This window comes from Primulina eburnea, chromosome 11 (genome assembly GCF_022965805.1).
Source record: "Primulina eburnea isolate SZY01 chromosome 11, ASM2296580v1, whole genome shotgun sequence".
Taxonomy (NCBI): domain Eukaryota; kingdom Viridiplantae; phylum Streptophyta; class Magnoliopsida; order Lamiales; family Gesneriaceae; genus Primulina; species Primulina eburnea.
Genome location: NC_133111.1, coordinates 41,594,688 through 41,622,326, shown reverse-complemented (window position 1 = coordinate 41,622,326; position 27,639 = coordinate 41,594,688). Strand labels below are relative to the sequence as shown.

Below are 27,639 nucleotides of genomic sequence, written 5' to 3'. Positions count from 1 at the left end.
GAGCACTCATTAAACACACAAATAATTATAATAACTTAACATACAAACAAAATTAATCAATTAAAATATTAATTTAATACAATAAATCAAAGACAACACAAATTTAATTTAATATAATTAATAAAAGGCAAAAAAAATACATGGACCATATGAAATTTAATTCTACATAATAAATTAAAGAACACAAATTAATTTAACAAATTAATAAAAGATAAATTTAGAATACAAGGGAAATATTGTCAAAACACAAGTTTAATTTACAAATTAAATTAATAACACAATTATACAACGACAATATAAATTTAACTTTAAAACATAAATCAAAGAACAGTCAATGAACAATCTGAATATAACACAAGTAATAGAAGACAAAATTTAGACAACAAGAACAATACGAACAAAAAATAAATTTATTTAACGCAATTAATAACTAATAAAACACACAAAATTAAATACAATGACAATATGGAAAAAACTATAATAAATGAAACATCAACTTTTCGCCAGCTTAAGGTTATTCACACAATTAGTAAAATACAAAAATAAACACACAATTAAACTAAAAAAAATTATCTTGACACATAACGAATTAACCAAATACAAAATTAATTTAACACAATAAATCAAAGAGAAAAAAATTTAATTTAATACAATAGTAAAAGACAAAAAGATAAAATACATGGACAATATAAAATTTAATTTAAACACAATAAATTAAAGAGCACAAATTTACTTTAACACAATTAATAAAAGATAAAATTTAGAATGCAATGGCAGTATTGTCAAAACACAGATTTAATTAATAAAAGATAAAAAAATAAAGACAAATAATATGAAATTTTATTTTAACACATAAATCAAAGAACTCAAATTGAACTTAACACAACTGATAAAAGACAAAATTTATAATAATTTAATCTAACACAATTCAACTCACGCTAACACACAAATTAATACAAAGACAATATGGACAAAAACAATTCAACTCATCCGTTTATAAGAATATTAGATTTTAAATTAGATTTAGATTAGATGCAATAAATGGTGTAAATAAATCGAATCGAGCTGAATATGATAAAAATTTGAAGGCTCGAATTAGTTCTATTCAAGTTCAAGCTAGATTCGAAATTCAAAATTTTGTCTCGATTTCGGTTTGAATTAAAGCTTGAATTTAGCTCGAAAGATTCGAACATGTTCGTGAACTATTTGAACTATTGTTCGAAAATAAGTATTCAGAAAGCTCGAAATTTATTTATTTAATATATAATTATATTATTAATAAAATACTAAAGCTCGCAAACTATCGAACAACATAATTTTGACTAGATTCGGCTAAAAAAAAACTCGAACATATTCGAGTTCGGCTCAAATTTTATAAGCTCAAATACAAATCAAGTATATTTCGATTTTAACTCAAAAAGCTCCTGATCTATCTCGACCTAATAAATATTTCCATGCACACAATCTTGCCAATACTTTTCTCTACTAGGAATCAAATGCATTGGAATCTACCAATTTACCTAATTTATAGGAAATATTTTTCTTGTGAATTGGATCTCACGAATGGGCTCTGGACCTAAGCCCAAAATTATGTAAATAAACTAAGCCCAATTAGGCTTCATTGATCTACATCTAAAGCCCAATGGGTGTAATTACAATTTTACAGAAATCTGGGTTCTTTTGGGAATTTCAACACCTCTGCTGCTGTTTTCCATTTCTAAATTTTCCTTCGGATTCGTCCTTACTTTCTTCATTTTTTGTTTGAACGTGAAGCAAAAATCGTGTTCCCTTAGCTGAAATCTTCAATACCCGATCAAGTTATCCAAAGAACTTCATTTTTTTTTTTGCCTGAAATTGCTTTATTCAATGATCTGATTGTGCTAGGAATGACTTCATAGTTCCGTGTACATGTTTCAATCGAATCGATTGCTTCTGATTACGCGGAGTTAGAATTGATAACATATAGCTGAAACTATCTTGATATGGAGTGGGCGACGGTGCAACATTTGGATCTCCGACATACGGATCGGAGCTCCAAGCCGGTACAACCTCACGCCGCTGCATTCCACCCAAATCAGGCAATTGTATCCGTGGCCATAGGCACTTGTATAGTAGGTATACTCGTGATTCCCCTCTCCAAGTTTCACTTATTTTCTTACAAAAGTAAAGGGATGGAGCTTGTAATTTTTATTTATTTATTTATTTATGTGAATGTGTGTATAGAATTTGATGCATATACCGGAAGCAAGATTGCATCTGTGGACATTGGTTCACCTGTTGTACGCATGACATATAATCCCATTGGTGGACATTCTCTGATTGCTATACTTGAGGTCAGTGCTCAATCTTGTACTCCACAGTAATCGTAATTGTCCCGACTCCAGTAATTATGGCTAAGTGTGCAATTTATAATAAGAAGAAAATCTCTGTATTTTCTCCAGGTTGTACTAATGTTGAAACAGGACCTTTAGTTAATATGTCGAATTAAGTAAAAAAGTACTGGGATTACTTAAAATCTGTTGAGAGGATATAACAACCAACAAACCAATATTCCTTTCTGAGCTGTGAAATCTATCCACTAAATCTAGTTAGGGCCTAAGCATTCTAAAATTATATGGGCTGAGACTTTGTGGACTAGAGTAGTCTTGGGCTTGAGATTATATTATCATGCTTTGATGATGGGCTTGACATCAGATCCTTAACTTGCCCCCTCAAGCTGAGTGAGGGTCGAAGAACAACGCTGAGCTTGTCACGGATCGAGAAAACACATAAGCAGACAATGGTTTGGTAAGAGCATCTGCGACTTGATCACACAAAGGAACATATTGAACACTAAGCTGTTTCGACAGCACTTTCTCTCGAACAAAATGAAGATCCAACTCAAGATGTTTAGTTCTAGAGTGAGGAACTGGGTTTGCACTAAGAGCAATAGTGCTCATGTTATCACACCACAAAACAGGAACTCTAAGCAGTTGCACTTGAAGTTCTTTTAACAGTTATTAAATCCACAGTAATTCAGAGGCTGCATTAGCCAAACTTTGATATTCGGCTTCGGTACTGGATCGAGAAACAACATGTTGTTTCTTTGAGCTCCAAGCTATTGGCGAATTACCTAGAAACCAACAGAAACCCGAGGTTGAATGTCGATCATTGGGGTCATTCCCCCAGTCCGCATCAAAATATCCAGGGAGCGATAGACAAGAAGAAGGACGTAGGTGAACACCAAGATGCAATGTGCCTTTGATGTATCGAAGAATTCGTTTCACAGCCTTCCAATGAGTGAGAAGAGGAGTGTGCATAAACTGGCAGACTTTATTTACGCTATAAGCAATGTCTAATCGAGTAATGGTTAAATATTGTAATGCTCCGATAGTACTTCGGTATATAGTCACTTCTTCAAAAGGATCCCCATCCATGACAGAAAGTTTAACACGCGTGGACATAGGTGTTGGCAAAAGATTAGCTTGATGCATTTTAGTTTCCAAGAGTAGCTCTTGTGCATATTTAGATTGAGAAAGAAACAACGAACAATTAGAATCCCTTTGTACTTCAATACCCAGAAAGTACGAACAATTAGAATCCCTTTGTACTTCAATACCCAGAAAGTACGATGGATCACCGAGATCTTTGAGAGAGAATTGAGCGTCCAAATCATGAATAATCTGTTGTATTTGAACTCGATCACTTCCTCTTATGACAATGTCATCAACATAGACAAGAATATAAGTAACAGATGTAGAAGCAATTTTAATGAACAAAGATGAATCAGCGCGCGATGTGGTAACCCCATAAACTGAAGAACGGTTTGTAATTTATCGAACCAGGCACGAGGAGCTTGTTTGATGCATAAAGAGCCTTGTGAAACCTACACACAAGAGGAGTACCACCACTTTGAACTTCGAATCCAGGTGGTTGCTGCATGAACATAACCTCAGTAAGAGAGCCATTTAAAAATGCATTATTTACATCTAGTTGCGTGATATTCCAACCACGAGACACATCAAGAGTTAACACAATGCAGATAGTTGTTGGTTTAGCAACTGGGCTAAATATTTCGGTATAGTCCAAACCTGGTGTTTGCTAGTAGCCTTTCGCTACAAGTCTGGCTTTGTGTCGAGCAATAGACCCATCAGGTTTCGTCTTGAGTTTAAACACCCATTTACACCCAATGAGGAGTGTTGGCTGGGGCTGTAACCAAGGACCAAGTTTTGTTTTGAATGAGAGCATTGTACTCGGAACTCATAGCCTTGATCCATTCTGATGCTGCTAGGATTTTTTTACATTCTGAGGTTTACAGGAAGAAGACAAAGAAGCACTAAATACCTTCGGCTTAAAAACACCCGCTTTAGACCTTGTAACCCTATGATGAGTATTCACAGGAGAAGAGAGAGGTCTGTCCTCTTCAATATGAACAAGAGAATTTAAAGGAGCAACAACAGAAGATTGATTTGAGCTTGAAAAAGTACCAGAATTTGATAGCGGACTAGACACAGTGGTAGGAATATATGGGCTTAAAAAAGAGCTAGAGGGCCGTGAGGAAGAAACTTGAGGCAAAAATAAAGAAGATGAAGATGGACATTTCTCAAAAGAGGACTTTGAATGGATTTTAAGGAAGGAAGCAAATGGAAATGATGACTCATCGAAGGTAACATGGCGTGAAATATATATCCGACAATTTGAACTAACGCATATATACCCCTTGTGCTGAGTGCTATTACCTATGAAAGTGCAAGGAATGGGCCTAAACTCAAGTTTATGACGATTTTAAGGACGTAAACAAGAGAAACACAAGCATCCAAAATTTTTTAGAGAAGAATAATCTGGAGTTTTGTTATATAGTCGATCGAGTAAGAGGGGTTTCCCCAGAAAGCGCAGCTGTAGGTAGTATATTAATGAGATGAATGGCTGTGGAAAAAGCATCAGCCCAAAAATGCAAGGGCATAGACGCATGAGATAAAAGTGTAAGCCCCATTTCTACAATATGTCGATGTTTACGTTCGACCACAACATTTTGTTTGGATGTGTAAGGATATGAGAATCGATGGCTTATACCATGATTTTGAAGAAAGGATGACAACGCTTTAAATTCTCCCCATAATCTGTTCTCCCCCATAATCTGTTTGTAAAGTTTTAATTTTCTTGTTAAATAGATTCAACTTGAGATTCAAACAAGGGAAAAACTCGGCTTACTTCTGATTTGAGCTTAAGGAAATAAATTCAGGTGTATCTACTGTATGTGTCAACGAAACTGACATAATAACGAAAACCATTACGAGAGAGTTCATAAGATGGTCCCCATATATCTGAATAAATTAATTCAAGAGGTTCAGAAATTGTTGTTTTTGATAAAGAAAATGGCATTTGATGACTTTTACCCTAACAGACAAGCTGAAAAAAAACCGATACTTTCATTTTTTGGAATAAAAACATTACAATGCATCAAGATCTTCTTAACAACAGACATACTAAGATGTCCTAGTCTAAGGTGCCAGCTAATTAGAAGTTGAGAAAATCCTTTGGGGTGAATTGAGGACCGACTGATATTACTCGAAACTTTTGCAGAATTTATTGAAGTAGGGCTAAGGTGAAGACAAGTTGCTGGATAGCGAGAGATGGATGTAGGCTTTCCTAAGCTGAAATTGTATAATCCTTCATGCAAAATCCCTTTGAAAAGAACCACATTGGTTGCTAGATCTTTCACAAAACAGAAAATAAGATGAAACTCAAAAAAGACTCTATTATCTTGTGCAAACTTGCTGACACTCAAGAGATTCTTGGTTATGTGTGGGACTCGTAACAAATTTTTTAATAGAAAAGAACGTGATGAAGAGGATAAAAAATTAGAATGTCCAACATGAGAGATGAACAAACCGTCTCCGTTTCCCATGTGAATCTTACCAGTCCCAGTATACTCAAAGCTAGTTGAAAGATTACCCAGATCCTGAATCGGGATACTACCAGTCTTCGGCAGATGAGCTTGTTGTTGTCAATGCTAAAGCTGCAACAGGGTATTTTGTTTGTGCTCGGTGCTGATTTTGCACAATAGGATGATGAAAACCAGATTGTTTTTGAGGAGGCCCAAAATTATAGCCTCCATTCTGCCGGTAAAGGGGCACAAAATCTTTGTCAAATCGATGATGACATTTTTCGGCAACATGCCTAGTGATGCCACATATTTGACACACTGGTTGGCTAGAGGAATAGCTCAACCCTCGACCACGACCTCAAGAATTTTTCCCTCGACCCCTACCTCGATGAAAAAATGTAGGAGTTTGAGGAGGAAAGTCGGATTTCTTTTGTGAAGGGAAGGTAGCTGCATTCACTGAAGAAGTTGTGCCATCAGTATTAGAAGAGTATGATTCTATCCTACCTTCACGAGTCATTAAAAGAGCTCCAACATCAGAAACTGTGAGATCAACTCGAGACGTAACATGAACTACGACCGAGTCATATTAAAGTCCGACGCCACCCAGAACATAGAGAACTTGATCTTCCTTAGAAATGTGATGTCCACAGGCTGCCAGGATATCCATGAAGTTTTTCATCTTTCCCAGATGTGCTGAGATTCCCTTTTTTCAGAGTTTGAAGCTGAAGTTTATATTGTATGACTTTGGCCCTCGATCTTGTGGCAAATAGACAGGACACTCTAGTCCACAACTGAACAGAGGATAAGCAACCAATCATTTGGCTTTGGACACTCTGTCATGGAAGCAAGGAGAACGAGAACAACAACTGATCTTGTCAACACCAGGAAATAAAAGCTGGATTGACCATCTCGGTGCCATGTTCATCGATTACAACCTTTTGAGGAACAGGAGGATCATTAAGTATGAAGATATCTAGCCCTAATCCACGAATACCAGCGAGAATCTGGAGATTCTCGAGAAGAAAATTATCATAACTCAACTTCACAGAATTTATTTGATTTGCTGGGTTGATTATTAGATTGTTGTCACTGCTGAAGGTGTCGGACTGAGTGACGGAAACATTCGGCGATGTGGCTGCCGCCATGAGATGCTCTGATACCAAGTTAGAAAACTAAAAGAAACGATATGTTTGGGAAGATAATGAAGAACTTCATTTCATCTCTTTTAGATAAGATAATTACAATCAACCATGTTTATAGACTCCTACAACTAATGAACTATTGACAAGTGATAAAAATCTGTTGAGAGGTTATAACAACCCAACAAACCAATATTCTTTTCTGAGCTGTGAAATCTATCCACTAAATTTAGTTAGGCCTAAGCATTCTAAAATTATGTGGGCTGAGACTTTGTGGGCTGGAGTAGTCTTGGGCTTGAGATTATATTATCATGCTTTGATGTTGGGCTTGACATCAGATCCTTAACTAATAATCAGTTGTTTTACCGAAGTAACATGAAATCAGTAAATTGAGCATTCATTTCTATTCCAATTGTTGAATAACAAAAGTTAACAACTTTTTGGCCCCTTTCTCTTGAGTCTTCCCCTTATACTGAACTCATAGGTGAGGGGATTAAAAGGACCAATGATTTCCGCTGGACTTTTATTCTGTTCTAAATTGAATACTCTACTCATGAATACAATAATGTGATGTCAAATTTGTTGTGCTGATTGAACTCGATATAGAAAAACCATAAGGATACAATTTTTAAAATATAACGACTGAGACTGTTTCCTTGTTAAAATTAGCATCGCAATTATTGTCATTTTCTTCATTTTGCTGCCTGGGGTGGAAGTTGGGGGTGTTTCTTCTCCAAATTCATGAATGCTAGACACCACTAGTTTTGATCTTTGTATCATTGACTCAATGATTAAATTAGGTTTTTTCTTTCTCCAAAATTGTGTTATTGCCCAAAGTTAGTTATTCCAGTGTTTTGTTTATACTGAAACTCGCCTATGTTTCATAAAAGCACTTAATTATTCCTTTCGAATCTTCCTTATTCTACGCATCTTTGTCTCAATACACATTTTAGTTTTATTTGTTCTCTCTTCTGTTTGACTTGCCACTTTACATCTCAATTCATGTCATGAATAAGAATTGTTATGCTCCCTTTGCTTGTGTATGACTCCTGTTTTATTTATATTCAGGATTGTACAATTCGATCCTGTGATTTTGACAGTGAGCAAACTTGTGTGTTGCATTCCCCTGAAAAGAGGACAGAACAGATTACCCCTGACACTGAAGTCCATCTTGCCTTGACTCCTCTTCAACCAGTAGTGTTTTTTGGATTCCATAAGAAGATGAGTGTAACAGGTTAAGCCAATCTATTCTTTTGGCATCCATGTTTGGGGTGGGGTGGTTAGGTTAAGTCTATCAATTTTTTTATTATTGTTTGAACTTGGAGGTTTACTTCTATGAAACCATACGAAAGGTTGGAGCACTTTATTGAATTTATCATTACCATTATCATTGCCTAGTTGTTGGAACTGTGGAAGGTGGGAAAGCTCCAACAAAAATAAAGACTGATTTGAAGAAACCCATTGTCAATCTTGCTTGTCATCCTCGCCTTCCAGCTTTCGTAAGAATTTTAATTTTAAGATGATATTTAGACGTATAAAATTGCTATTGTTAGTTCTGCTACCCATGATATAGTGCCCAGAATTTATGGAGCTTATTCTTCTCTGCGCTTGTACCAGTATGTAGCTTATCAAGATGGTTTGATTCGAGCTTACAATATCCATACATATGCTGTTCATTACACCCTACAACGTAAGAGTTGAACAATACTTCTATGTTCATACTTCCTTTTTTTACAACTAAAGCAGATGATAATTTAACTTCTCAGAATAACTGTTTTGTGTTTCAGATTCGAACTTAATAATATATTGACTCCTTTGCAGTTGATAACACCATCAGGCTACAGGGTGCTGGAGCGTTTGCATTTCATCCGACGTTGGAATGGATTTTTGTCGGTGACAGACGAGGTACACTTTTGGCATGGGATGTATCCACTGAAAGGCCTATGATGATTGGAATGTAAGCTAACATGTATATTTACGCTACCCTTTTCTTTACACATGATTATGTAATCTGTGACTGTTTTCACAAGTTATTTTACTAAGATAAAAGCTAGTATCATTGGTCGCATGCCTTATAAATCCTGATCATTCATTTACTGCCTACATGACAACTTTTTCTCGATCCCATCAATTTTGTCCAGCGTCGTCCTACTTGGTGGCAAGTTCTTCAATATCTCCTTGTTTCACTTCCTTAATTATTTTTTGAATCTTATGATCTTTCTTCAGTTTTAGGAAACTTATACAGAATTTATGTGGTAGCCTTTATTGTTTTCGGTATTTTTGTGCATTGTGTTTGTCTTAAACGATGCTAATTGGTTGGAATACAGTACACAAGTCGGTTCACAACCAATCACTTCACTTGCTTGGCTTCCAATGTTGAGGTTGCTTGTCACTTTGTCCAAAGATGGAAGTGTTCAAGTGTGGAAAACTCGTGTAACTGTGAACCCTAATAGACCTCCAACACAAGTAAACTTTTTCGAGCCTGCAGGTTAGTTGAGCATGTTACTTATCCGTTATGATGTTTCAGTTGCTCTAATTCAGTGTTCTATATATAAAGTCATGACTTGGAGGTTCAGGAGGTATATGATCCTATCTATCATTCTACCTTTTGGCCATGTAAATGTTGTTTTAATGTAATTCTTATGCGTCCTTTCAGTTTATAATGTAAATTTTGTTTGTCTTTTAAACTATTTGCATGATTACATTTAACCCAGAATATTTTCTTGACTAGTGAGGTTTGACGGTTATATACGTAATCTTAGTCAACCAGTTTACTGGATTATTTAAAATTCTTTAAGGATGATTAATCATCACATATTTGTTTCCCCCTTTTCTTAGCAAGGCTTTCTATCCTTTCTATTATTTGCTTCTTAAGCATGCATATATAATCTAATTTATTCTGCTTGTATCTTATCATGCAGCTATTGAATCCATGGATATTCCTCGTATTCTTTCCCAGCAAGGGGGAGAAGCCGTTTATCCTCTCCCAAGAATTAGGTCTTTTGAAGTACACCCAAAATTGAATTTAGCAGCACTTCTTTTTTCAGTAAGCGTCACCATACTATTTAGTTGTGGCCTGTGGGTTACATTCAGATTAGTTAACAATCATAAATAGGTTGTATGCTTCTCAATAGAGCACGGCTGGTGGAGATAATAGGAAAAATAGAGCTGCTTATACTAGAGAGGGCCGGAAACAACTCTTTGCTGTTCTGCAAAGTGCAAGGGGATCATCAGGTGATTGCTTAATATAGACTCTTTACTTGATTGGTCATTTATTTTTACTTGTGTTGTGGCGGATGGGGCACCGTTAATACATTTTGGCTAGCGTTACATGGCAGATATTTCTTGTTATTTGAATACTTCTATGAATGATGAATTTGATTTTGATTTATAAACCTATTTTTCTTGAGAGAGTCAACTCCAATAATACCTAGCAGTTTGTTCAACAAAGTAAGAAAATATTTCAACTGTTTTCAGGTTTTTGTGCTGAACTTTCAACTGGGATAGATTTTTTGTGTAGCAGGATTTATCTTGGGAAATGAGTGGACAAAAAGCATTATTTTTTCTTGAATTATATACTGATTTGAGGTTAAAGGTTCTTAGGGGTAATGCAATGTCATCAAATAATTAGTAAAATGACTGAAGCCTGAAAGTTCTTATTGAGAGATTTCAAATACTATTTTATTTATTTCAATTGTGAAAAGTGTATTTAATTGAATTGAAGGGTAAAAATGATTCCTATTTTGATGTCTCTTACATGTAAAACAGCGTCCGTGTTGAAGGAAAAGCTTGCTTCCCTTGGTTCATCTGGTATATTAGCTGACCACCAATTGCAAGCCCAGCTGCAAGAGCATCATATGAAAGGGTGAGTCTTGAAATTGACGTGGCCCCTCAATGCAATCTCCAGTCATTGTATCAGCATCTATACTGATTATGTCTGTAACAAAAAGATTAACTCTAAATTGAAAAAACTTCTGTTTTACGTAGATATCTCTCCCTGTGTTTTTTAAAATTTTTTGTGCAAGTTCTGTAGCCAGATTCATTGTGATTGGTTGGTTTGCTTTTACATTCTTTTTCCTGCATCTATGCAGAAATTTTCCTGTGTTTTTTTCTAGTCTGAAATATAAGATGATTTATTGGCTCAGTTATCAACCTATTTTGTGTCTCTCCCCACAGTTAGCTAATGGTTGCTTTGATTGAATGATAGGGATGACGTGCAGTGCTCACACTAGCCTTATCAAGTCTATTAACCCACTTTCAGTAGTTATTATCTAAAGGATCAAGTTTCTAGCTTATGACCATTTACTCATTATATTCCTGCTTTATTATGACTTGAGCAGTTATAGTTCAGGAATTTTTTTATAAAACAACATTATCAATTATGTGGCATGCCAACTATTTAGTTTTTCAAGAAGAAAATTAACTGAATTATAGACTGAATTTTGTCAATGTTTTGTCATATGTCATCCTGATGCATGGGCTTGGATTTTAGAATATTTTATTTTCACATTCGTTATTAACCCTTATTTAACCTTTTTGTCAGCCAAAGCCAGCTAACAATCTCGGACATAGCAAGGAAGGCTTTTCTTTACAGTGTACGTAAATATGCTGTCTGATGATTTTGTTCAGTTTTTATTGATGTTTAGGATGTAAGAGTAGTTAATCTTGATAGATTTTAAATTTTAGGTTTTAGACTTCAATTCGTAAAGAAATAAGTTTGAGTTTAGATCAGTTTGGTACCAAGTCATAAATTTGCATGAGAAATATCCACACTTGATATTTGGATGATTGTTAGTTAATGTCAAGGGAAATTGTTCGCTAAACATGGGAGCTCATAGTTTGAAAATTGTTCGCCTGTATAAGAAAAACACAGATTAGCAGCTAACAACTATAAATTTTCTGTTCTTATAAAAGTAAATACCGTTTAACTATCAACCTTTTCTGGTTGTTGCAGCATTTTATGGAAGGCAATGCAAAGAGTTCTCCAATATCTAGATTACCTCTGATCACTGTATTGGATACTAAATATCATTTAAGGGACTTTCCTATTTGCCAGGTAAATTAGCCATACAGTATAGCAGCCTAAGCTTATATTAGATTTTATAATACATTCGGGGCCATCTCTGATAAGTTAATCTGGCAGCCTTTTCATCTGGAGCTAAATTTCTTCAATAAAGAAAACCGGGTTCTTCATTATCCCATCAGGGCTTTTTATATTGAAGGAGCAAACCTTGTGGCTTATAATCTCACTTCTGGTGTGGAAAATATATATAAAAAGCTTTACAATTCGGTAATATTTGATCAATTGAATCTTGATTTGTTCATCTAATTGTGATCAAGCCAATGAGGATATACACCTAACCCACCCTTCTTGCACTTTCAGATTCCTGGAAATGTAGAATTCCATCCAAAATATGTGGTATACAGTAAAAAGCAACACATGTTTCTTGTAGTCTATGAGTTCAATGGTACCACAAATGAAGTTGTGCTGTATTGGGAAAACACTGATTCCCGGTTGGCGAATAGTAAATCTACCAATGTCAAAGGTATTTTCCTGGGTTTTGCTTGCCATTCTTGTGCCTTTATATTGTGCAATAAATATATGCTTCACTGTTTTTGCAAAATTTTCAGGTGTAGATGCAGCATTCATTGGTCTTAATGAAAATCAATTTGCTATTCTTGATGAGGATAAGACTGGACTTGCCGTGTATATGTTAGCGGGAGCTGCTTCAAAAGAATCCATTGAGAAGAATGGAGCAGTTGATAAAAATGATGCCGTGGACATTGAAGTTGCTTCTATTAAGGGTCCTATGTCATTTTTGTTCGAAAGTGATGTTGATCGTATTTTTTCTACTCCTCTAGGTGCTTAATGGGGTGTTGTTATTCGTCCATGTGCTTGAACAGATTGAATAGAATTTGATCCAGACCTTCTGCTTTTGTAGAATCAACTTTAATGTTTTGTTCTCAAGGGGACCAGATTGGCTTGGTTAAACTCATCCAAGGATACCGCCTTTCTAATGCTGACGGGCATTACATCTCAACAAAAGCTGAAGGGAGAAAATTCATTAAATTAAAAGCAAATGAAACTGTACTTCAGGTAGTTATTCAGATTATACTCGTAAGCTACAGAAAACGAATCTGTAATCTTATGGCCGTTCCTGTCTTCTTTAAGGTTGCATGCCATTAGCAAACCTATTTCATCACGGTCCTTAAGATACTGCTTCAGTTCTGGGTCAGAAACATGTAGAAGCAGGATTGTTCTTAGTTAACCTCCTTCTAATTGGATGACTTGATGACGAATTATCAGTACAAATTATAAGAATTTGCAAATGGTTGCAATCAATTAATTGCCTCTGTGTAAAGTGTAGGGATTTTTTTTTTTCTGTTGTGATTACAAATCTAAAGGAAACTGCTGGCAACTCTGGAGTTTAAGCTTTCTGACTTTAAAACATCCTCGTGAAAAGAATTTCTCTCCGATCCTCCTCTTGTTCTCTCCTTTATCTAGGTATACAATTTTATAAAACTGATATTTCCGTCTAAGTGATTTTCCTTTAGCTCAGCATGAAATTTTGACTGATACATGTGCAAGTGTTTCTTTTTTTAAACACTGTTCCTGCTTTCCAAAGTTTGACTATGTTTATTTTATATTCCCTTATTCTATTGACCACATGTAGATAGTTTTGATAAAAGTTCTTTTGCTAAAATGAATGCTTCAAGATGAAAGCTTCTCGTGTTAGGTACAATGGCAAGAGACACTCAGGGGATTTGTGGCAGGTATATTGACCACACAACGAGTGCTTATTGTTACAGCAGATTTGGACATTTTGGCAAGCAGTTCTGCAAAATTTGATAAAGGAGTTCCTTCAATATCCTTATGTCTTTTTCTCTTTGTCTCTCCCCCTCTACCTTCTCTACTTGCACCCTGCAGCTTTTCTTATATAAATGATGTTTTTATACCCTTGTGGTCCCCTTGACTTGTGATTACTTTAGATCCCTCCTGTGGCTTGGACCTGCACTTTTATTCTCTACTTCAACTTCTATTAATATGCTTGGTTGGGATGGAAAAGTGAGGCCTATACTCTCGATCAGTATGCCTAATGCAGGTGAGATCTGATGTTTTTCCCAAACAGGTGTCCTTAGCTGCCTCTGTCTGTGTATTGTTTTGCATTTGAATGCCAGTTTGAGTTTTTCACTCTATATCTGACTCTTTACGATGTAATTATGTACAGTGTTGGTTGGAGCTCTGAATGACCGTCTTCTGCTTGCAAGCCCTACTGATGTAAATGTTAGGCAAAAGAAGAAATATGAGATAAAAAATTGTCTTGTTGGGCTACTTGAACCTCTTCTAATTGGATTTTCTACAATGCAACAACATTTTGAGCAGAAGCTTGATCTGTCAGAAGTCCTATATCAAATAACATCAAGGTTGTTTTTCTTGGCTTATAGACATGCTTTAGCTCTATGGTTGGCACTTATGGTGCAAAAATGTGATTTGGTGAAACAATGGATTTATCATACTTATCTTTTGCTTGCAAAAGTTCAATATTCCACACTTGTGGAAGTTTATTGATTGACATATTGTGATTATTTGATGAAGATTCGATAGCTTGCGCATTACTCCCCGATCACTTGATGTTCTTGCCAGAGGCTCTCCAGTTTGCGGTGATCTTGCAGTATCGCTGTCACAATCTGGCCCACAATTCACTCAGGTGTTTTTTAAACTTCTTTTGTATCGATGACCTCAAATTATGTTCTCAACTAACTTTCTACTTCTACACTAAGGTGTTGAGAGGAGAATATGCAATCAAAGCACTTCGCTTTTCTACTGCTTTGTCTGCATTGAGAGACGAGTTCTTGCGGTCAAGAGATTATCCTAGATGTCCCCCCACCTCACATTTGTTCCATCGCTTCCGCCAGTTGGGATATGCATGCGTAAGGTGTGTTGATATGTGGTTTAAAAGCTTAAGCTGTAGGGCTGTCAATTTGAGAACACTCAATTGAAGCTTATCTTTGTAGTCATCTTATAGCTTATAACTTATTGCATGCATATATGTTGCTTAAATCATTTTCTTTTTTATTTTTGATCCAGACGAGTGCTTGAGAAGTGTTCTTTTTTCCGTTTGTTCTGAATTCTCTAGGGTTTGGTTTTTATTACAACATTTCTGCTCTTTGTTTTAAACTGTTGTTGAAATTTACATTTAAATGTTTGTATTTTTTAAGTATTAATGCTTTCTGGTGTGTGGTGACAGATACTCAGTCATTCTTGTTGACTGATTTAACTGGTAAAACTTGCGAGATTTATGTCACAAGTCGTGTTCCTTCAGATTTGATGTATTTTATGATATTTCCAGGATTAAGTGTTTTAAAACAAATTCTGTGTTTGTAAAAGTCGTATTCCAGAAAACTTTGAAGTTAGAAAAATGTGGCCTTCATCATGCATCATATTTATTTTGTATCCAGGAATCATTTTGTTTTAATATTAATTGGATGGATCACAATCTTAGATGTCTGGCTCTTTGGGTTTTAGTCATCTTTATTTTTATCTTTCTACTTCTCGCTCTATGATGTTGCCAATGACTTTTTTATTACAGATATGGCCAGTATGACAGTGCAAAAGAAACTTTTGAAGTTATAGCAGACTTTGAAAGTATGCTTGATTTATTTATATGTCACCTTAATCCTAGTGCAATGCGGCGCCTAGCCCAAAAGTTGGAAGAAGAGGGCACTAATTCAGAGTTGAGGAGATATTGTGAGAGGATTTTGAGAGTTCGCTCGACTGGGTGGACCCAAGGCATCTTTGCAAACTTTGCAGCTGAAAGTATGGTTCCTAAAGGACCCGAATGGGGTGGGGGAAACTGGGAAATCAAAACAGCCACGAACTTGAAGGACATACCTCAGTGGGAACTGGCTGCTGAGGTCATGCCTTACATGAAAACTGACGATGGTACCATCCCATCCATTGTTACAGACCATATTGCTGTTTATCTAGGATTGATCAAAGGAAGAGGAAATGTTGTGGAAGTGAGAGAAGATAGCTTGGCTAAAGCATTTAAAGCTGGAGGAATCAAGACAAATGGGCTTCAGCAATTGCTTGCTTCCCCTACATCTAACAATCCCAAAGAGGCAACTGAAGGTGATTCCTTGATGGGACTAGAAATTCTCTCTCAGAAACCTGCGGGTTCTGGTGCTGAAGATGCACAGGCAAAAGCTGAAGAAGAGTTCAAAAAGTCGATATATGGTTCTGGTGCTGATGGTAGCAGCAGTGATGAGGAAGGCACTTCAAAAACCAAAAGGCTACATATTAGAATCCGAGACAAACCAGTTGAGTCTACTAAAGTAGATGTTAGCAAAATTAAAGAAGCCACGAAGCAGTTGGGTCTCCCAATTAGTAGGACCAAATCATTAACTAGTTCATCACCAGATCTTGGGCTAGTTGTACCTCAACCAGCTCCAACAACCAGTGGAACTGCTGCAGCTCATACCTCTTTTCCAGCTGATATGTTTGGCACCGATGCATTCGTCCAACCAACACCTGCGTTACAGCCTAATTCCATGGGTCCTGGTGTTGGACTTACAGCCGGGCCAATACCAGAGGACTTTTTCCAGAACACAATATCATCCCTTCAGGTTGCGGCATCACTGCCTCCTGCCGGGACATTTCTCTCAAGATTGGATCAAAATCCTCAAGGTACTGAAAGTGACAAGATCCCTGCTACCCTGGGTACCGCAGTTACCATGGATACTGGTCTACCTGGTGGTGGAGTACCCCCTCAAGTCACTCAACAACCAGTTCCATATGAGTCTATTGGGCTTCCAGATGGAGGTATTCCTCCATCTTCTGTGCCTCAACCTGCTGCACCATCACAGCCACCAACTCTGATGTCACAAGCTCCAGTCTCTACGCAGCCCTTTGATCTTAGTTCGCTGGAAGCTCCTGGGTCCAAAACATCTGCAAAACCTGCTGAAAGATCAGCTTCTCCTCCGAAGGCTGTGCGACCTGGACAGGTAAGTATTTGTTTTCTTTTAAAGACAATTCTCTGGAGCCATTAGCTACTGTCATACTGTCCTATCTTTTTTTAAATGGGTGCAACTTTTCCTTTCTTTATTTTTCCTAATTTTATGTAAAAAAGTTGCTTTAATATCTTGAACATAAGGATCGAAGATGATGTGCATGACTAAACCCTTTATTGTGCATGCAAAAGTTTTCTTAGGAGGGTTGCACCTGGTTTATGCATTGCAAGTCCGGCTCTTTGCCGAAACTTACTTAAAAACTTGGCCATCTGTAATCTATCTCACAATTGAATATGATCAACACTGTTGTGTTATATTTATGCACTAGGGAGGTGCTTAAGATGAGACTAGGTATCTATGTCTTGTGTTTGTGGAGAACATATTAACTACAGCAGAGACCTCTAGTCACCCTTTGATAATGACTTTACTCCGTACAAATGGTTTATTGAATGGACACAGTTCAACAAATGAAACTAAGAAATGTTTAACTTATTGTCGTTGTGGCCTGTTTACCGTGTGGCGCCCTCTCTCCAACCTGAGCTCCTAATTTTCCAGTGAAGGGGTATCATAAAATATGTACTTAAAACTATGTGGAAGCTCCAATATATTGTTGAACTTGGAAATTCATTTATTTATATGTTTTGGGATTCTTATATTTAGAAGCTAGAACCTTTGTTTGGGCACATCAGAACTCTGTAATTATGTTCTGGTTCCTTTTTAATCTAGGTTCCCCGTGGTGCTGCTGCTGCAGTCTGTTTCAAGATTGGACTTGTGCATCTGGAGCAGAATCAACTCTCAGATGCATTGTCCTGCTTCGATGAAGCTTTCCTAGCTTTGGCCAAGGATCAATCTCGTGGAGATGACATTAAGGCACAAGCTACTATTTGTGCCCAATACAAGATTGCTGTTACCCTTCTTCAGGTATTATGGTTCTATTTTCCTTGACGGTCATCGAGTAACTTATTTTAATACCTATTTTTTTCTTCAATTTTTTTTCTCGTGTAAACCAAGGGCGATTTTGTTGAATCCTTTATGTGTAGGTTTAGATGAATGAAGCTTAGTTCCTTTAACATGTAACATTCTCCCTTGGAAGTTTCGCTGGACCTTTTTTCCTCTCGGACACATGACTGACCAAGTGACTCATTGAAGTAATGTCAAAGCAAAATTTTATGTGAAAACACTGTTGCAAGTTAACACTTGCATGGGTTTGTCTAGTCATTTGTTACAACAGACAAAGCTGTAGCTTTCTTTTTGGGTTCAACAGAGCCACAGAATAGAATGATTGTCATTTTGCTCCCAGAGGTTTTGCATTAAATCCAAGTGATCTCTCCTATTTCACAAATCATGCGAATTAATCTCATCTACTTGTATTAAGAACCCGCTTATCCATTAATGCATTTCCACGAGAATGACAATTTTGGCTATTCTATGTTACTGCAGGAGATCAACCGACTGCAGAAAGTTCAAGGTCCCAGTGCAATCAGCGCGAAAGATGAGATGGCTAGATTGTCGCGTCATCTGGGCTCATTACCTCTTCTTGCAAAGCACAGAATAAATTGCATTCGAACTGCCATAAAAAGGAACATGGATGTGCAGAACTATGCCTATTCTAAGCAAATGCTCGAATTACTCTTATCAAAAGCACCTCCAGGAAAGCAAGATGAGTTGAGAAGCCTAGTCGACATATGTATTCAGAGAGGCTTGTCCAATAAGTCCATAGATCCATTAGAAGATCCATCCCAATTCTGTGCTGCCACACTGAGCCGTCTATCTACTATTGGATACGATGTCTGTGATCTTTGTGGTGCCAAATTCTCAGCGCTATCGAGTCCCGGATGCATTATCTGTGGAATGGGAAGCATAAAAAGATCAGATGCAATTGCCGGACCAGTTCCTTCACCATTTGGCTGAGGTCAGCAGCAATGCACTTACTATCCTTACTGGCACGCCTCTCTTAGTGTTTTAAATTGTCATCATTTTTATCTTTTTGTGTGTATATGGGCCATTTGATCTTTATTCACTTAACGGACAGTTTTGTTCTCATGATTTATTCCTCCACGCCCTACTTATTTTCGGGATGATATTGTTAGAATTAGACAGTTTTGTGTCGAATACAGTTACTGCTATTGGTGAGATTGATAAATATATTGAGTCAGGACCGTCCATATGTTGGAGACGGAATGCAGATCTGCTACTACTTTTCCATGTTCTTTGTATTTGCTAACGTTACTAAAGAGTTCGAAGGGGGAAACAAACAAGACATCAGTTTATCGCGCATAAGCAGAGTACTCAATTTAAGACACAATGAAGGTCCAGCGTGAATCATTGGTCCCTTTAGTTCCCTCACCCATGCGTTCAATACAAGGGGCTAGGAAACAGGCAAAAAAATTGTGAACTCTGAATAGAAAGGAGGAATCAGAGACAATTACTGACTTGACAAATATATACATACATGAATGACGGACAAAATATTCGAATTTCATGACTAAAAGAATGAATTTAACCCCATTTATTGAAACATACATCCCCATTTCTACCAAAATCAAGATTATTGTATACATGTATTAATTTTCCTAGGCACGATCCAAGAATATAATAGACATGTACCCATAAAGCTCAAATCTTTAATAAAATTAGACATTAACTTGAACGCTTTTCGTTTGCGGCATATATATAAGATACCGGAAAGTAAAGTTGTAAGGTGAAAATTGAACTAATTTTGAGAGTGGCTCTTTCCCTTTTGCCTCAAGGCATTTGACTGCTTGGTTCCTGAGCTGGTCCGGTAGTTGTAGGCAAACCCAGTCTAGTAGTGCGTCCAAGTCCTTGGCGAAATCAAGAAGATACCAATCTAACAACTTGGGAACTATTAACTTTTTGGCTGTCGATGAAATCCCGACAGTTGCTTGTAGATAATATCTTTTGGCTGTTTCCAGTTCTGTCTCTATTTGAGATGCAGTGTACACTCTCACCTGATAAAAGATTCAAGAAATTGTGCATCAAACAACCATAGTTGTGAGTTTACGGCTAAACATAATAAAAAGTGCCGGGGCGAGCGTGGACATAGCTATAGGACGTGTAAGCGCGACTCTGCATAATGGATTTTGTCAGGAATTAGTTCGTATATGGTCCATTCTGTGAAAAAGATAGTTGAATTGGCTAAGTAGTTTCGAACCTACCCGATAAATGGATAAGAGACAACATAGCCATCCCATTTGCAAGTCTGGTGGCCTCATAGTGTTTCTTACTATATAGATTGGTTCTTTTTCTCCTTTTATCATGCTCCGTCGTAGAATCATAAGCTACATTCTATGCAATGACTTGTTCTAGCAATTGATATGTATCCGTTCTTGTTCTATGAAAATTAATTACTCCATACTGCTAGAAAAAATACTAATTGAAAAGTCATTTAAGTGCTTTCACGTTTCACCACAAGTTGTGGCGAATCTCATTAATATATACAGTCAGTAGAAATTTAGAGAACGATTTTAGTTAAAAAACAGGAGTGATGATGAGCTTACAGCCGGGGAGGACCAACTTCCACAGGAGAGAGCAAATGTGACTAAAGGTTCTGACCATTCCAAACCAAATGCTTTGAAAACCTTCATTTCTTCATTCTTCCAAGCTTTTGTGCATGTCTATTCAAAGATTTTATAGAAGCAATTAACTGTTGAATCTCTCAGAAATACTGAATGTTTAGCATAAAAACAGTTATGAAATAATGATATAGTAAACTTACATATTTCAAGTGATATGGTAGTCTCAGGATAAAGTGTTCTATCATTATTCCAGTTAGAAGGAATCCCCCAACGTTTATTGTCGCCTGCAGGAATCGTTGTTAGTTTCCGATTTGGCGCATTTAGGAAGGGAAAGCATAAAAAATTGATTTTTGTTTCATTTGAGGGGGACGACTACGAGCGTTAGCACATCAGGTCTGCCCTTGAACATGATACTCATACCAGCTCAGGATGAACTCATTATTGATGGAAATATACATCATACTGTTTTACTTGATAATGATTCTTTTAATTTTAGAACAAAATGGAAGTGATGTGCTAGCTAAATACAATTATTTTCATCTCAAAGTGAAGAAAAAGCTTGCCTTTTGTGCCAGAGCTACAATCATGTCTGGACTCTCGGGTATTCCATGCTCTAAAAATGCCTGAAAATTTGATGTTTTGATATTGAAAAGGGCTAAGAATTGCAGCATATCATCCTATTATCCATAAAAGTTTGTTTTCGAGTAGGGGTGGCTTACATTCATGATGCATGAATTGTACACATTTATCCAGAAAGCAAGCTTCTGCTGATGGTTTAAACTCTCCAACTTCACAGAGGCTAGCTTGTCAAGAAGAATCCTGAATTTTATGCAAACAGAAAAAATTATTATCACCCTTTTCTACGCTACCAACAAGAAACAATAAGTTAAGTACATACTTAAGTCTACGAATCAGAAACGATGCATTTGTTTTCTTGTTGGGATCAAATGAACCAGCTTCCACTGCATAAAAATGCTTGTAGGCGCCAATTTCTTGTTTCTTCAATAAAGAAGAATTGAAATAAGGATCTCGGAAGTCTGATTCAAGGGCAATTTCACCAAATTCACTTGTTTCTAGAGAAGAAAAGGACTCCAGATCCATAGTTTTTCCTTTTGATGAACTTAATCTAACAAAGGTACTGATCAAGCACTTCAAGATTTCCGCAGACGTTTTATTCGCCTCACTCTCCATATGATCATCAGAACTTGTGGAGCTCTCCTGTGCTTGCTCTACAATTCTATTCTGCAGCAAAGTACCATATCGTTCAGCCCTCAGTCTTCGATTAGTCTTACCTTTTGCAAAAGTTTTGTCCTACCTGTCTGAATTCAAAATAATAAAATACCTGCATCTTAAGGGAATTATCATTATTTATTGAGTCATTCTTTAGTTGCCTCTTCACAGGGGTGCCTATAACCATAAACTTCTTATCTGGCGACGATCCATTCTCTTTTATGAACCTATTTTCTAAATTCAAAGCCAGAACATTCCGAAGTTGTTTCACATTTGTCATCTCAGAGCAAAAACTTGCAATATCAGTGAGACCGTCGGATTTTCTAGCAGTAGAACTCCTTGAAAGACGAGGAACAGGTCGTGCAACGATTGATCCTAAATTAGCTTCACTTTGTGACAAGGATCTTGAGTGCCTTTTTCCCGAGGATGATCTCAGATCATCTGCACCCTTTTTGGAGGACAAGCAGACGGCTTCTTGATACAGGCCTTGTCTGAAATTCACCACTTGTTCTTCTAGCCGAACCACCTCCTCTTCTAACACAGCCACCTCGGCTAGAAGCTCGAGTGTCTGCAATATAATGCACAAACATCAAATCAGTTACTATAACCAATTCATCTAGGAACTCCAAGTAAATATAACCAGTCGAAGCACGACCAAGATCAAATGACGATCACCCTCTTAATCAGAATCTCGACTCTTATTTCGAACAAGAATAAAAAAATGAGATTACATATTGAGGGAGATACGGAGGAAGACGAGGCAGAGCTCCTAAAGGTCTATTAAAAGCTCTCTCTAAAGCTCTGTGGACATTCTCTTCATGTCTCAGCTTCTTCTTCAGATTATCAACCTGTCATGTTGAGCTAAAATTAGAACAGAAAGAGAAACAAAACACAAACACAAAACAGATAAAAAAAAATTGGCTAAATCTTATCCAAGATTCAGCTTTCATTCTGAGAATGGAGCATACATCTTCTAATAAGGCCACTTTTCTTTCCCTTGCTGACCGCCGCCGATTCGCCCTGGTTTTGTCCGCTTTTTTCAATTTGCCTCCCTCCATTTCCATTTTCTTCCCCTACCAAGATTCAGATTTATCATTTACTGAGCAACAAAAAGGATTCTTGAAGATCGAAAACAACCAAGATTAGTAATCAATACCCACAGTTCCCATTGACATGAGAGAGCTGACAAACTTCAAGACCGTAAAATATAAACACAAAACTCACATTTTGAGGAAACAAAGGTGCTTCCTTGGAATTAATAATGGTGCCAACTCTACTGTTCATCTACTCCGAGTTTCTGCAACAAATACATGCAGAAAACCAACTTCTCCTCAAGAAACAGAACAGCAGAATCCCATTTATCTCCAAGAAATAATAATAACAATAAATAACAATAAGTAAATAAAAGCACAAGTTATCCTTGAGCAAGACAGAACTTTGCACTTTGACTGACAAAGAGCGGGAAAGTTGAAAAAGACGAAACGTGAAAATGAAATCACTGAAATGGGAGCAAATCAATAATTATTCAGTGCGCATAGAGCAAGGTATCTTCATATATATTTTGTGGATAAATAAACGAATCTTGGAGGGAGTGAAAAAACTTGGTAATAAACGAGAAACATCATCTCTGCTGACTGATTGACTGAGGGCAGATGGGAAGAAAAGAAAAGGACGAGGTTTTAGAGCTTCGATGCAACTGTTAAACAGTGCCTCGTACTTGGAGATTTAGTGATTTAATGCGTTCTAAATTTTTATCTTTTTTAACAAATTTATTGTAAAATAATCACAGTTATAATTAAATTATTGCGTAATTCTAGATAAGAATTGTGCTTGAGGATGTGATATGTCGTGTACTAGCTAGTATAATCTTTAAAAAGTCATACTTATAATTGAATTGTGTCGGACAAAAATTTTTCATAAAAATCATCGTCTGAAAGATTTTTTATTTAGATCATCAATAAAAAAAAATATTATTTTTATATAAAAAATTTACTTATTATTATAAATATGAGCATAATTGTTTTTTCTTACTGCACACGTCTCACAAAAGACCTACTATAAACATTTTCTGATTCTCGATTCGAGCTATGTGATTAAATAACATTACCCTAATGTTATTTATCGTTAAAATTTTAAGATGTTTGGTTGGGTGGATTAAATAACATTACCCTATTGTGTGTTTGGTTGGGTGGATTCGGGCTATGTGATTAAATAACATTACCTAGTTGTGTGTTTGGTTGGGTGGATTAAGTAAGGATAGATTAATAGTCAAATATTTATCGTTAAAATTTTAAGATGTTTTAATAATCATTTTGACCCGGTTTAAGATCCAATTTTATTAATCAAATAGTTATCCATAAAATTGAATCTTAAACCAGATCAAAATGATTATTAAAACATCTTAAAATTTTAACGATAAATATTTGACTATTAATCTATCCTTGTTTAATCCACTCAACCAAACACATATTATAATTATTACGAGAAAGTGGTGGGTGGTGGGAAGCAGCGGGGTTTTGCCTGGCAAGTCGTGTTGAAGTGATGTGCTTTTAAGAAACAACGAGCTTTCCTCATATGATTGAACGTGCAACAATGCTCTTGCTTTCAACTGGGCAACCTCTATGTTACGTTAAAGGAATATTTTTTAATGTTTTTATATGATATGTTTAATCGATAATTTGGTGGATCTTGTAATATTTTATGGACCTAATGAGCTTTTGGACGTACAATCATATCTTTCACGCTATTTTACTGTATATTATTCACGATGTTATCCAATTTCTGACGGTAGGTTTCTTTTGTCTTCTTAACATCGAACATAATAACTCCAGGTCAAATATATATGTTCTTAAAGTATGAGTATCAATTATCACGATCAATAATGAGATAACAGTTTGAGTAATGCACATATAATCAGTGGTGGAGCCACATGTATGTATATTCGGTATAATTTTGGAATAATATGATATTACTCTCGGGTAGATCAAATTAAAAGATTTTAGAGTTTAAAATTTTAGTATGGACAGAACCATATTTATAGGCACCACTACTGCATATAATACTTTAAGAGATATGATTGTCGACCCAAAAGATCAGTAGGTCCATGAGACGTTACAGATCTTACATATTTTTATTTTTATAAATATTATACATAGATATTTATAATTCGTAGAAATAAAAATATGTGAATATAATTATTGTAAGTACGTGCCGTACCATTCACTTAAACTTAATTAACAAAAATAATTAATTACTTAACAAAACTATGCATGTATGTATATAATATTGGCAGGCACGTGAGACTATGTCTTGCACGCACGCAACTTTCTTGATTTAGACTATTTTAATTATTCACTTTTATCATATCCCCCGATTATGAACAATTGTTTAATTATTTTAATTCAAACTCTTAATTAATTAATAATGGTCTCCCCCAAATTAATGCACATGCACACTGTACCTCATCTTGACGTAATAATTGGCATGCTTAAAAATTAAATTAAACTATATATGTTCTTGTCGTAAATTGGACTTTGTATATTTATTTTCTAGATCAAATTAAATAAATCTCTCATATTTCAATAATAGTTTAGACTACAAAGGGAATAATACTGTCGATATGTAATAGACAAGTCGGAATGCACCGTAACTACGTACGTCGTGCTCCATGCGACCACCCTAGCTAGGAACATTGATAACTAAAAGTGTGTGTGTTCGAATTTGTTAACCAAAACTTTTTAGTTTTTATCGAATATTTAGTATATGGATCCAAGTAGAGAAATTGACAAGTAATGGATGGCTAGCTCTATCATATAATATTAAAGTTGCTGTCTGAAGTGGCTCATTGCTTCAGGAAGAGAACCACACTTTAATAAAAGTGTCAAGTCATAATAGTTCGGTATGAAAGTGTGAAAAAGACAAAATGCGACTAAAATTTTATGCATTTTTTGCTATTTATATATACTAACAGTAAAACACGTTGCATGTGGATAACGAATTTGAGTGTACTATAAATATTGGTCGTAAATTTTAAAATTAATGTAGAAGCATAATTATTTTCACAAATTATTCAATGAAAAATATTATTTCATGGTTTATCTATCATTTCAAACAACAATGATTTAATTTCTCCATTCTTTTTTTGTTTGATTTTTGAATCGTTCAATATCTTTTTTAACTTTTTTTTTTATTTTTCGTGCTTCTTTGTTCGATTAAATTCAGCAATCACATCATCATATCTGATTTCCATGTTTATTTTTCATCGTTGGATTTGATGTTGATTAATCTCTTTGATAGTTATCTTGTTTTTTCTAATGACATTCTCATTTTATTTATTTGAGTCATTCACACTTCAGGTCTTACTACATCTTATTTCATCTTGTTATTTTTAAATCTCACTTGGTTTTTCGACATCTTTCACCACCATTGAAATGAAACTTCTGAGGTTTCTTATTTGGTTATTTAAGGTTCTCTTTAGTTTAAACATTTATTTTTCCTATAAATGAACTAAACTAATACTTAAATAAGTTTTCAACTCTCTCGTTTCGACATATAAAGATAATTTACAATCATCAAAAAATTTCAATCCAATATTATACGCTCACATACCTATAATTTATTTCATGTCCCAATGTATTTATATATTTCACAAAAAAATTTGTTATTTCCATATTATTATTTCACAAAAAAAATGACAAACACTACAACCTCAAAACTGATATATGTTGCATTATATTTTAGGTTATGCAGCATTCTAAATCAAATAATTATAATTTAAGTTTTTTCTTCAAAGATGTTGGATAATTATGTCTCAAAATAAAAAAATTCAATGAATAAATAATACATATTCATAAACAAAACAAACGAGTTAATTATTTAAAACCAAAGAATAGAAGTTCATATGGTGAGAAATATGAACACATATTTATATAGTAAATCTAAAATATAAATTAAATTTTTTTACTTGCGTAGTTTCTATTTTTAAGAAATGACATTCGTTCCGACGTCATAATTCAATTATATATGGGTACAAACTTTGATTTACAATCATGTTCAAAACAAAATAAGAGGAAAAAAGAAAGAATTAAGAGAATAAGAATTAAGAAATAACTATATTTTTATTTTTATTTTTTGAAATACATCAAATTTTGTCAACATTTTCATCGAATTAATAATATTAAAAAAACTGTCAATTGATAGTAAAATATTCCACTACAATGTATAATTTCTTAATAATAATAATAAAGGATAATCAATATTAAATACTCTACAAAATTAAAAGTGAACACGAAAATTCAAGAGAAAAAAAAAAATCAATCACATAAAGCTTGAGAAGTAGTAAATACAAAAATTCCAACATCCAATGTTACTGCAATAAATAATTTTCAGAATTTTTTATTTATCTTAGGAATGTTGCAGTACAGCTACATATTATTAATATGATCGAGATGTATCAATCCACATTTAATTAGTTACTACTTTACGTGAAGCAACCAATGAAATTTGGTCCGAAGTTAAACGTACGAGGTGCAATCAAAATTAGAGTCAATCTGCATTTTGTCATGTACCTTGCAAGAACGAGCAAAACTGAAATTCAAAATTCTTTCAAGTGCGTAACACCGTAATATCAGTAATCAGAGATAAAGGTAACTTATGTAATACGATTTGATATAAAGATTTTTTTCTCAATGAAGAACTTAAGGACAATAACGAGATAATTGCTTGAACATGGCACGAATTGTAATAAGAATATACAAAGGAGCAATGATCCTGGCTTGCTAGAATTGATCCACGTAGAATTTATATATGCAATCACCTAATTTTCTCGAGTCCTCGCTCCTTCTTTCAATATCAATGT

At 35.4% G+C, this 27,639-nt stretch overlaps 2 protein-coding genes across 2 annotated transcripts; one reads left to right on the top strand and one right to left on the bottom strand.

Annotated features, from left to right (window-relative positions):
- Window positions 1-1,670: 1,670 nt before the first annotated feature.
- Window positions 1,671-19,197, top strand: LOC140806179 (uncharacterized). Its single transcript, XM_073162684.1, has 24 exons — window positions 1,671-2,115; window positions 2,224-2,333; window positions 8,074-8,239; window positions 8,404-8,504; window positions 8,623-8,695; window positions 8,827-8,962; window positions 9,333-9,493; window positions 9,927-10,051; window positions 10,140-10,239; window positions 10,774-10,870; window positions 11,549-11,600; window positions 11,960-12,061; window positions 12,149-12,295; window positions 12,389-12,551; window positions 12,637-12,867; window positions 12,948-13,102; window positions 13,743-13,871; window positions 13,991-14,108; window positions 14,235-14,430; window positions 14,603-14,714; window positions 14,788-14,942; window positions 15,597-17,010; window positions 17,743-17,937; window positions 18,457-19,197. Exons 1-24 carry the CDS (start codon window positions 1,983-1,985, stop codon window positions 18,925-18,927), a joined length of 4,842 nt encoding a protein of 1,613 aa, XP_073018785.1. The 5' UTR covers window positions 1,671-1,982; the 3' UTR covers window positions 18,928-19,197.
- Window positions 19,198-19,502: 305 nt separating this feature from the next.
- LOC140806178 (uncharacterized) lies at window positions 19,503-23,468 on the bottom strand. Its single transcript, XM_073162682.1, has 10 exons — window positions 23,007-23,468; window positions 22,751-22,855; window positions 22,514-22,630; window positions 21,895-22,350; window positions 21,451-21,794; window positions 21,272-21,371; window positions 21,116-21,175; window positions 20,753-20,836; window positions 20,535-20,651; window positions 19,503-19,985 (listed from the first exon to the last, which is right to left on the bottom strand). Exons 1-10 carry the CDS (start codon window positions 23,064-23,066, stop codon window positions 19,650-19,652), a joined length of 1,779 nt encoding a protein of 592 aa, XP_073018783.1. The 5' UTR covers window positions 23,067-23,468; the 3' UTR covers window positions 19,503-19,649.
- Window positions 23,469-27,639: the final 4,171 nt, after the last annotated feature.

Coding starts and splice junctions, on each gene's coding strand:
- LOC140806178 (XM_073162682.1), bottom strand. CDS start 23,066: ATGAACAGTAGAGTTGGCACCATTATTAATTCCAAGGAAGCACCTTTG. Junction 22,631..22,750: donor AAGTGGCCTTATTAGAAGAT/GTATGCTCCATT, acceptor TCAACATGACAG/GTTGATAATCTGAAGAAGAA. Junction 19,986..20,534: donor GAAGTTGGTCCTCCCCGGCT/GTAAGCTCATCA, acceptor ATCTTTTATCAG/GTGAGAGTGTACACTGCATC.
- LOC140806179 (XM_073162684.1), top strand. CDS start 1,983: ATGGAGTGGGCGACGGTGCAACATTTGGATCTCCGACATACGGATCGG. Junction 10,052..10,139: donor TAGCAGCACTTCTTTTTTCA/GTAAGCGTCACC, acceptor GCTTCTCAATAG/AGCACGGCTGGTGGAGATAA. Junction 10,871..11,548: donor CAAGAGCATCATATGAAAGG/GTGAGTCTTGAA, acceptor CCTTTTTGTCAG/CCAAAGCCAGCTAACAATCT.